The 12,099-nt window shown below is 40.4% G+C and overlaps 1 protein-coding gene across 1 annotated transcript in view; it reads left to right on the plus strand.

Annotated features, from left to right (window-relative positions):
• Nucleotides 1–12,099, plus strand: part of TRIO (trio Rho guanine nucleotide exchange factor) — a 176,701-nt gene that overhangs the window by 55,807 nt on the left and 108,795 nt on the right. Inside the window, 2 exon segments of the mRNA XM_031058260.1 lie at nt 5,862–6,057; nt 6,624–6,790. Of these exon segments, the coding sequence (XP_030914120.1) occupies nt 5,862–6,057; nt 6,624–6,790 (363 nt within the window).

Below are 12,099 nucleotides of genomic sequence, written 5' to 3' on the forward strand. Positions count from 1 at the left end.
TTTAGCTAAGCACACTGTTAGGGGCGGTGCAGAAATAGGCAGACACAGTTCCTTGATCCTTACCCACAGAGGAAGTGAGAGTGTGTGCAGTAATAACAACTCTGCTGTAGAGGAAGACTAAGAAGGGGTATTTTTTCAATTTTTTCAATTCACACTGGTCTGCAGAGAGTTTTCTACTTTGACTATGTGAAAGTAGCTTTTCTTCTTTGATCATGTGAGACTAGCTATCTCACATATGCTTACAGTCCTTGCAGGAGTGATCAACAGTACTTGATGTCTGTGAGATGTTCTCGGAACACTTTTTTTGAAGGAATGGCAGCTGTGTGGGGCAGTGCATACCAAGAAAATTAATGGAAGAATTAGAATAAAGGTTTGAGTGAAGTTCATATTAAGTTGATTGCTCTCAGTCGTAGGTTACATAGGCCAGGATTCTACAGTAGCAAAAGGCTGGTTGCAGGAGCCCTGCTTTGCAGATGTGTTCTAATTTTCAGTTCAGGACAGCATCTATATAGGTAGGAGTACTTCTGGTACTGCTACTTGGTGATGCCCACAGGATTTTGCATCAGAAAGCTGCAAACCCTAACTTCATAGAATCATAGAGTAGAATATACTGAGTTGGGAGGGACCCACAAAGGTCATCAAGTCCAACTCTTGACCCTGCACAGGACATCCCAAGAGTCACACCATGTGCCTGGAAGTGTTGCCCAAATGCTTCTTGAACTCTGTAAGGCTTAGTGCTGTGACCACTTCCGTGGAGAGCCTGTTCCAGTGCCTAACCACCCTCTAGATGAAGAACCTTTTCCTGATATCCTGCATAAACCTCCTCTAGCTTCTTCATGTTGTTTCCTTGAGTCCTGTCACTGGTCACGAGAGTGAAGATGTTGGTACCTGCCCTTCCACTTCCCCTCATGAGGATGTTGAAGACTGCCATGAGATGTCCCCTCAGTCTCCTCTTCTCCAGGCTGAACAGACCAAGTGACCTCAGCTGCTCTTCATACAGCTTCCCCTCCAAACCCTTCACCATCTTCGTAGCCCTCCTTAGGATTCTCTCTAAGATTAGTGTCTTTTTATATTGTAGTGCCCAAAACTGCACACACTTGACAGGTCTTGCTTTTTCTAAACCTGACACTTGGTGTGCTTCACATTTTGCCACATACAACATAAAGCAAAGCACCAGTTAGCTTGTTGAAAGAGTTGGTATAGTTTGTCTGTATGGCTTGGAAATAGAAATCATGCCTCTTTTTGATTGATGGAGAGTCCTTCAAGGAAGAAAATGGCCCTGGCTGCAGAGTGACTTCAGCAACATGTAGATTGTTTTGCTCTCTCTGTACCACGTCTTCACTGCTTCCTCAGCAAAACACGCTTCTCTTTTCCCTCTCCCCGAAGACAGACGTCTGTTTGGAAACTTCCAGGAAGAAAATGTGGGGATTAGTTCCAGGTCAGTTGTTTGAAAGCAGAAGCTCAGTTGAAGTAACTTGATAATGAGGAGGAGCCAGATGCCAGTTAGGAATTTGCAGACCTTGTTTTGACCTTCTGCTTCCTCCAGGATTTCTGTGACTGGTCCAGTCATTAAGACTTGGCTGTAGGGCAGTTAATTCAGGGGAGCATCCTGTGAGGATAGCTTTTCTCGAAGGCAAGTAGTGTTTCTAGCTTCTCTTACTGCTTGCAAAATTACACGGGCTAAAATGGGACAAAGGGCTCCCCTAGCACTGCAGGGTTATAGCCATGCAGCTGTTCTTCTGGGGACAGTGGTGAGATTTGCAGACAGGGTTAATTCCCTTCTCCTCCTTACTCTTTCCTTATAATTTCCTGATAAAATACTTTGTTTCTTTGCTGGTAAAATACTTTGCTTCTTTTGTCCTACAACTTTTCAGATACTCGTGCTCTTCTGAAATGGGTATAACTGCAGTACTGCCTCTGTTTTGCCCCTTGGCTCATTGCATATAAACTTGACCTTCTCTATCTTCAGCATGATTTTTAGTGTCATTGTTGGTGAGCTATTTGAAGGACTCCTTTGTAAATGCCTGTATTAACTAAAGGCAAGAATGAGCAAAATAATGTAGGTGAAGATTCCCTTGCTAGTGTGATTAGAAGCATGAGGAAGGTGTGTGTGAACCAGTGGGATGGTAGCGCTGCTGGCAAAGTACACAGTCTGAAATGTGTTTGTCTCATCTGTGTCTGAGCATTTTTCCCTGTCTATAACTTACATGCCAGGGCTCTACACAGAGCATACCACACACTTTTCAGCTCACAGCTTTATCTCAACTCTATTTTTGGACCATATTTACAAGATGCCTGTTAAATCACACTGCTGAAAAGACGAGGATGTAAAATGCTGGGGTATCATGGAGACCTAACTCCTCTCCCTTTCCCATTTTCCCATTTTTTGTTTTTTTTTCTCCTAAACACACAATATTTACTGGGTCTTGATGAGCACTCAGTTGGTACCATGAATGGTAGACACTTCTGAGAAGAGACCTGTGGTTCTTTATTTCTTTCCCACTCAGTGTGAAAGCATCCCTTCCATATTATACCCTGCTTTGTTTCCTGTCAGCATTTCCTTTACATTTAATAGAATGTAATGATGTCAGGCAGCTCAAAATCTGCACCAGGAACTTCTTGAACACATGCTATGGTAAATTGTTAGCCTGTGTTTATGCTGGGTTGTCCATTTCCTGAGAGCAGTATGAATTTGTGATTCAGTTATTTTAGAATTCTGTTAGTCATTTGTTCTGTTTGTTTAGTGCTGATTGCCTTGACAAAACTTTACAAGCAAAATGGGAGCCTGCTTGCTTTGAATGTGTTGTCTGTAAAGCAAAACTTTAGAGGAAGCACTGAAGAGTGTGGGCAGAGAGGGCTTAGTGAATGCTATTTCTATATTAACTCTGCCTTCAGATTTGCACCATGGGTGCAATGGCTGAAATAGAACACCTTGCACCACCTCATTACTGATGATAAAACATGAGGATTACTGCCCTTGTTAGGAAACTTCTCCGTGATGGTCATTGACTACTTAGCTTTTGAATCAGTGTAGAAACATGCTGACATTATTTATTGGAATTGTGGCCGGCCATCCTGATCTTTTGAAGGGCAAAGGAAATATATTGGTCTTGTTCAGAGTGTTTCAAACTGCTTTAAACAGTATGTGTGCCGTGATCCTAAACATGGGGTTGGTTTTATGAAATAGCATGGGAAAAGCTATAATTCTTCCTGGCTGTTTGTGGCTGTTCTTTGGAGGCATTATCAGTGAAACCTGTTGGTTGAGGCAACACACAGTTTTGACCCCCTGAAACTAGTTGTTTTTCCTATCAAGTAAAAGCAATCTTAGGAGCTAGTGACTACAGTCTATTTCAGGATTATAGCAATACTGACACAGCCACAGCAGTGCCATATTGTGAGCTCACTGTGTTTTTTACTTTATTCCCACTTAAATTCCTAGTAAAAGAGATAAGTTTATCATCTATTCTGAAGGGAGATGGACTGGCTTTCCTTTTAGAACGGTGTTATAAATGTGCCATGTTGAATCTTAATCCTTTGTATGATGGTGTTTAGAAAGATGGTGTTTCAATAGTGGAGTTTTGCAACCTTTTTTAATGCTCAGATTTCTGCTTGACGGAGTCCAACTACAGATATTTCTTCAGGGTAACTTTTGAATGTTGTTAACTAACCTGGATAAAAATAATATGGTAAATCTGTTTTCTTAGAACTTCCCTAGTGCAGTGGATGAGAAAACAAACATTAGATGACCTCCATTGCTCTTAATAATAAATGAACACAGAGTTTCAGAGAGAAGCTGGGAAGAGCAGAGCTGAGATGCACAAGAGCAGAAAAGAGAGGTAGCTGAAAGTAAGCAATTTCTGTGGCTGGACTGTCAGGAAAACCTGAAGTTTCTGTAAAATTTCAGATCACTTAAAGGAAAGTGAAGAGCAGAGGAAGGTGATGAGACATGTTGGGCATGGACCAAATAAAAAGGAAATGAAGGGAACTTGGTAACGATTTTGTGTGATGGGAAGCCTGGGTTTGTGTGTTTAGAGGGAAAACCACTCACAATGCTTAGAGACTGTGTGATGTTTAGAGCACGTGGAAGATGAAAGGAACTTCAGGCAATGGCTAAAAGCCTTGTCCTGTCTATCTTCCTGTATACTTTGGTTATCAACTTTTCTGTTTTCAGTGTTACCCCTGGCACTTGAGTTTCTGCATGTTTTCACTTCAGCAGAGGTAGCGGAGTAGGTTTAGGGATTGCAAATAGCTACTTCAATTGTTTGGTATTTCCCATCGTGACATGATGTAAAACTCAAATACTTAGTGATTCAAGTGGAAGTTTTTTGCAGGACACCTTTAAAACAGGAAGTAACTCGCTGGTGCCACAATTTTAATATTAATTGCTTCATGTGTCCATTTTTTATGGCATCATGCAAGCAGAATGGAAAAAAGTCATCACGAGAGATTGTAGCAAACTGCAGAAACTTTATACAAATGATTTAACTTTTCTCATCTCCCCAGTTCTGCTTTTTTTTTCTAGAAGGCCTGTTTTCCTGGAATTTCTCTTGTCATTTAACTGTCTCTCTAAACTTTGGAGCTATTACAGCCACTTGAAAAAGGGTAGGGGCATCTTTCTTTTGCTGACAACAAATGACTTTGGTTAAATATTTATGCACTTAGACACTTGATTGGTAATGCCGATTAAGTCAGGTCCTCTTTTTGTTGTGTCTTGCTGCATAAATAGGTACTTTCTTCTCATATAGCACCATTCACATGAGTTTGCCCTACTCTTGGAATTGTAGAACACTGGAACTAAGCCATACTTGGTTTTTGATACCTATAATTTTGCTTTCCCAATGAACTGCAGTAGTTGATGCTAAAACTGTGCTGAAAATTCTGGAAAAAATTTGATTATTGGCTTGAGGGATGAATGTGTTAGACTTTTCAGAAGTAACTGATGCATCAAATCTGCACGAACTCAGCCCACTTTGATAATGAGGATTGCAAGCACTACATGTTAGCCTTAAAACCAGTTTTGTACCCTAATTAAAAGGAATATTTTATATTTCAGATAGGCTTTGCGGTATAATTTGGAAAATACACTTTTGTGGACAGACAAGGAGAATTTTCTGTTGTGATACATGTGTTAAAAAACCCAAAAACTTTTTTAGCTACGCTTCTTGGGAAATCCTGCAGTGAAGAATAAAATCCAGAATTAAAATGTGAAAACTGAAGTGTAGCTGAAGAATGTCAGCAAGCAAATTTAGTTCTGTCATTGCAGTAATGTTGTAATAAAGTATGCTTTTTTGTTTTGTTAGATTCACTGAGTACCTAGTCTTTTGTGGTAAGTGCTTCTCAGTTGTCTGGCAGAACTCAAAGGTGCATGTGGCCTGATGCTTCCTGCCAACAGAAGGGTAAAGCTGGCTTTCTTGGAAAAGGGCTCAAGATTGGCATAATTGTAAGATCAGCTGGCTGTTGATGTGTGAATTATTATTGATGCACTCTGAAGAATTAAAAAATTGTTACAGATCCACATTTTCCTTTAAAAGGGGAGATAAAAACATGTTAACTTCTTCTGTTTCACAAGTAAAGTGTTGATGGAGTACCTTCAATAAGGCAGAGGCACATACCCATACTGTTGCATGCAATGGTTGAAGAACTGTAGTGGTTCTCAAAGGGCTTCTTTTGGATTGTTTGCCAAAATCTAAAATCCATGCTTAGATAGCCTGTGTCCAAACCATGTCTAATTTTATCAGTGCTGTCAATCAACAATGAGCAACTTGAGTTCCCTACCTCAATCATCAGTGCAACATTGGAAATAAACTGTTTTCTGTTGTGTAATGGGTAATTGAACATGGTCGTCTTCCTTTTCCCCCCAGATTATTTCAGACCTTGAGTCTTGGAATGATGAGCTCTCTCAGCAGATGAATGACTTTGACACTGAAGATCTTACAATAGCAGAACAGAGGCTCCAGCATCATGCAGACAAAGCCCTGACCATGAATAACTTGACCTTTGATGTCATACACCAAGGGCAGGATCTGCTGCAGTATGTCAATGAAGTGCAGGCATCTGGTAAGATGGCTCCTTTGTACTATTCCAGGCTTTCTAAGAATTATCCAGTTGTCTCTCCATGGGATGTGTGAAAATAACAGGGATGCTAGTTAACTGTAAACTGGGGACATGTGTTTTACTCAAATCATTCAGTGGTGTTCATAAGAACATACTGGCACATAAAATCAGAGTTGGTAGCACTTGAAGGTGTTTAGTTTTTAGAGAAAGGGATTTCACTCAGGATGTCTGTAAAATTGGAGTAAATAAGGGAACGTTAGTTCTGTAGGTGGTCAGATCAATGCAGTCAAGCAAAGATTGTCAGCTTTCAAGTAATGCCTTCCTTTTTTGTTCCTTATGCCCCTGCCCCTTCATTTGATATTTTTCACTGTATATGGTTGCATAGGGTAAGTATCAGACTTTAAAGACACCCCCACCTTGCACTTCTTAAGAGTGCAAACCCCTATACTCATGTAAGCAAATCCTCCAAGAATTAGGTTGAACTTGGAGAAGGAACTGGGAAATTAGGTGTAGAGCAGTTTGTCTCGGAAGCTTTGCGAGTCATTCCTGTCTGACCATCCCCACTGCAGGTGTGGAGCTGCTGTGTGACAGAGACGTGGACATGGCCACTCGTGTGCAGGACCTGCTGGAGTTCCTGCACGAGAAGCAGCAAGAGCTGGACGTGGCGGCTGAGCAGCACCGCAAGCACCTGGAGCAGTGCGTGCAGCTGCGGCACCTGCAGGCTGAGGTCAAACAGGTACGGCCACCCCGGCAGCTGTGCCCTTCTGGAGAGCTCTGTTCCCAAAAACACGTGTGGGAAACGCCTCCTGCTGCATAAAGTCTTTCGTTGAGAGCAGGGGAGGACTTGAGAAACATCAGCTTCTGTAAACATTAAGTGAATTTTTTTGACTTGCATCACCGGTTGATAGCAGCTGAGAGAGCTGGGGATGTTTAGCCTGGAATAAAGGAATCTCAGGGGGGACTTTATCACTCCTGCAACTACCTGATAGGAGGGTGTATCAAAGTAGGAGTTGGATTCTTTACCCAGGTAATAGGATAGGACAAGAAGGAAAGTCCTCAAGTTGTGCCACAGGAGGTTTACATTAGATAGTAGGAAAAATTTCTTCACTGAAGGGGTTTTTAAGCACTGGAGCAGGATTGATGGAGGCACCATCCCTGAAAATATTTAAAAGACATGTAGATGAGACACATGCTGTAGTGTTGGACTTGGCAGTGCTAGGTTAACAGACTTGAAGGTCGTAGAGGTTTTTTCCAACCCAAGTTATTCTGATATTCTATAGATATGAGTCAAGTATTTGAAGTATAGAGTGATTTGAGCTAATGTTAAACCCATGCTTTTACCATCTGTATGGTGATGAAAAACAATGCTCAGTCAAAGGCCGTGCACACTGACTTAATACTTCTGAGTCTATTGTTTGAAACATCTACAAATAGTGATAAAATAATATAGAAGAAAAACAGTTTTGCTTCTCCTGGCAATAAAGTAGCAAGTTTTGAGGTCTTTATCTGATACACGCATAAACGTTTGATGATTTGAGATGTGGGCAAAGCCACTGAAGTAGGTGAAAGTTTAAAAAAGAAACAAGACAATAGTAAAGGTAAGAGTTTATTTTGCTCACACTTGGCAGCATCACAGAAGTTTGCTGTAGTCTGTTGTATTACTGTGGCCCATAATGAGACTGAATGACAGCTTGCAAATTGCAAAGTAATATGAAAGGGGTCCTGCTAGGACTAGGAGAAGTGAATAGAAGGTTCCCAAAGTATTTTCAGGCAGTGGTCGGTTGCTCTACAGTAGCAGATGGAAAGTTCTGTGTGGTCTTGAATTAAAGGAATGCAAAAAACTGATAGTTGTCTGCTGTCAGTGCAATATAGACATCAATCTGATACTTGATGTTCTATTTCAAGACTTTGTATACTCTACTGAGCTGTGCTGTATCTGCCTTAGCACTTACTCATCTTGGTACGTGCAGATTGCAAATTCCTCCTTCCACGTGAGTAGTGGTTGAGATAAAGTTGTTGCAGATTGGGATAGTTTCTCTACTCAATTGCATTGTATCTTGAAGATAAGGAAAAGAGTGCGCATCTGCAAAGGAAGGAAAAATTAAAAGAAATAATGCCAGCTGAGGCACTCTCATCCCTTTATGGTATGTCAGTGGGTTTGGGTGGGATTGGTTAGTAAGAAAAAAATTTGTTTATTTCCATTATACTGAAATAGTACTCAGTAAAAGAACAGAATATAGCAGTTTGGTAATATTTCAGAGAGACACTAAATAGTTATTTATATTGCATGCTCCCACAATAAAGTGAGTGCTTTGCTCCACTAGCTTTGTTTGTATGCAAGTTAAATGTTACAAAAAAGACGTGTTTTAAACCTGTGTTCAAAACAAATGTTCTGTATTTTGGCAGAAACAGGCAGACGATGAACATCATGGATTTTAGAGGAATACCCCGATTGCACATAGTGATTACAAATCATCACTATGTGATTTGTAGATCATTCTTTAAGAAGTTTCTAACTTTTTTGAACCACTGCCAGCCCTGACTGAAACTGAAGCTAAAATTTAGATTCTTAAGAAAGTACTGGAAAAGTTTATCTTATAATAAAGGTATAGGTAGTACATTAACATAGCCAGCTGTCTTTTCTTGGTAGACTGGGATTTCGAAGAAAAAAACATATTCTATTTTGTATTTCTAGAACACACCTCTGTCAAGGTGGGATTTCATGTTGAATTAAATGCTATAATATGTGTGATCTTTCAGACAATCATACATGAACATGTAGCTGACAGAAGGTTTTGTGTATTACTTTTCCAGATTTTACTGTACAGATTCACCTGCAATGCTTGCCCATCCTGAGGCCTGAAAATTGAATGGAGCTCAATCTGTGTTAATACATTGTCTCATAGGATTTTTTTGAGCCCTTTGAAATGCTTTGAGGATAATAACTCTTAGTTTTGAGATTAGAGTTGCCTTTTCATAAAACCACATCTGATTTATTTTTATTTTTATTAAACATGATTAAGGAAGCATGATCTTCTCCTGTCCCTTCTGCACTAGGAAAAACTTTATAGGTCAGCAGGTCACAGTAGGTGCTTTACCTGAGACCAAAATGAAGTGGTAAACCTCCTCTTCAGTCTGTTTTATTTGTGTTTTGTTGCCTGAAGCAATGAATGCATGGTTTTCCTGTTCAGTTACTGTGATTTTCTCTTAGATTTATTGTTGATGAATTGGGTGTAAGCATGTTTATTATGTAGATGGGATACTGTCTCCATAGCAAGAATTCTAACAGTATTTCCATTTAAATTCTTCCTGCCAAACCAACATTACTGCTCTTGTGTTTTCACACACACACATACGCACGGACATGCACACACACACATACATTTATATAAAATACATAAAAATATGTAGCTTGTCATGTGAAGAGGTTAGACTGGAATTTAGACAAATACTTGCAAAGATTCTCTTCCATACTAGGTAGTAAAACCTTATGCTTAATGAATTTTTATCAAATAAGCACAGAGAGTAGACGAAAACATTCAGTATTGCTTCCTCCTTAACTCTTGTGCCAGTTCTACTTTGTGGCATTGAAGTTTTGTATATCAAGCCTCAGGGCTAGGAGGAAGCAGAAGAGCCAGAAGACAAACAGAGGTTTGAAGAAAACCTGCAAAGAATTTGCTTGTCAACTTGATGTGTAATAGGTGCAGAAAGGGCAAAAGCAGATAGCAAATTACAGTGTAGAAAAACCATGGAAGACAGGGGGAAGAGAATGCTGACTGAAATAAAAGAGACAGCTGTATGTGGGGAAAGCAACATGGAAAGGAAAATGTGACCACTTTTTTACAGGGCAGGGACATATGAGTAGGTGGAGGCAGAGTAATATTTGTGAGAATGTCTGTCTCATGCAGAACTACAGCTGCATGTTTGCCAGATGAACCTTCTTTATTAATCACCTAACATACAGCTGTTGGATTACTTACTGCTACAATCACTCCCACGTACTCTCTGTGTAGATTGAATGCTTTACTGTGCTTAAGGTCAAAATCCCTACCAAGCTTCAAACCAAATCCAGTTGGTTTCAGTATGCTCATTAAGCCTTTTCAGTGCAATGTTTTCTGCTGTTCTGATCATGGTGTATGTTCTTAGATATATAAGCTATGTGTTTGTATAAGCACAGTGGTGTACAGATACTTCAGCCCTCAAGCGTACCTTAAGCTGCTTTGTGTTTTCACTGGCAAATCTTTTAGCTTGGTGTTCAGCTCTGACTATCCTAAAATACTACTCAGGAAGGGTATCCTGGCACTCCATGTAGTGCCATATGGATATGAAAACATAGCTAAGACAGCAGACTGAAGCAGGTTGTCTTGTGATCATGTTTAGTTACAGTCAAAAATCTGTCCAAGAAATTAGTTCTAAATCAATTACTTATCTACAGATCTACCTATCTGACCTTTTCAAATGTCCCAAGTGACCCAAATTCTGTCTCTTTTCCACACCTTTGCTGATGCTTTTCTAGCCTGTTAAAGGCTGTGAGGGGAAAGATGGGGGTTGTGATCCACTCAGACAGGGAGGTGGTGGGAACATGAACATGCCAACAAACCCTGAAGGCAGCACCCCTGGAAGGAGAACAGGCTCTCCATTTCATAATGCTTATATTTTCCCTTGAGTCAGAGCAGAAGGAAGGGGAGAGTACTGCTGGCAAATTTCCTCCTGTGAGTTGCACCAGCTTGTGTACTTGCACCCTGACCCGCACCAAGCAGGAGGACAGGTCTTTGTGTTTGAAATGGCATGTTCTGTTCTAGCTGTTGCTGCTGTAAATAATGGGATGCCAAGTCAAGAGGAACTTTCAATTGGTGCTGCTTAAGCATTCTCCTTCATTAAAATTCTCTGAAGAAGGCTACATGTATAAGAACCCTAAAAAAGGTGTGTTTTGTTACACCGTACCTGAAAGAATTACTTTTTAAGGTAGAGAAGGAACCTAGAATAACTTTAAGACAACATAAAAATGAAAAAGGAATTTGAAAAAAAATCATCTGTGTTCTTGCAGAGAATTTATTTATCCATGTATAATTTCTATCTGCAGTCTGTTGGACCCATCTGCTTCCCTCAGAAGCTGCTGTTTTTCCTGTTCCTGAGGCTTACCCAGGCTTTCTCCCTGAGTGTTAAAAATCCCCATGTGCCTTAGCAACTTAGGAACTCCCACTTTCTTTTGTAGTCCTTTTTGTGTGCCCCCAGACTGTGATCTGCAGGTGTCACCTTTGCAGTAGGGGAGGTTGTTCCAAAGCTGGAGCCATCTTCCCCTTGCTTGCAAGGCTGCACCTGACCCAGTGCTTTCTCCCCAGAAGACCAGAATGTGCACCCAGTTACACATCTGGCATGCCCTCCCTTCTACATTGTAGACTTACTCTTTTCTACAGACTTGCAGAATTTATATAGGAGAATTCAAATACATGCTATCAGGGTGGAAAAAAAACTTGTTAGCTATTCATTGTGCAGACAGAAATGGCAAAACCTACATTAATAACACAGCGTCACAATCTGGATAAGTGTAAGTCAGAGGGTGAGGTTGTGGTGCAGATTTGAGGGAATGGATGTTTTGTCAGGATGGCCAGACCTCAGTTGCTTCAAGCTGTCAGACACATTAGAGTGTACTTTGGATGTAGACCCACATGTGCCTTTCAGGTTGTGAGGAATTGTGTTTTATAGGTCATTTTCTTGGGTTCTGCCCATGTTCCCAGTCTGCAAGTGTAGTCATATCATCCTGATAACTTAGTGCATTAATGCTATAATTGGTAGTGTCATGTGTGGATCACTAGATGAGAATATTTAGTGTTAAGAACTAACTGATTTGGTAGTTAATACATTTATTAGTGGTGGTCAAAGGTCTAAATCAATTAGTAGGAAAAAGTTAGAAAAACTGGGGAAGTTCAAATCAACAGGGCCTAAAGAAATTCACTTTGGAATACTTAGAAAGGTGCCATTGTTTCTAAACATCAGGAGATTGGATGAGATTCTGGAGGCCTGAAACTCAACATCTGCTTCTCA

This window comes from Geospiza fortis, unplaced genomic scaffold, assembly GCF_000277835.1.
Source record: "Geospiza fortis unplaced genomic scaffold, GeoFor_1.0 scaffold281, whole genome shotgun sequence".
In the NCBI taxonomy this organism is placed as follows: domain Eukaryota; kingdom Metazoa; phylum Chordata; class Aves; order Passeriformes; family Thraupidae; genus Geospiza; species Geospiza fortis.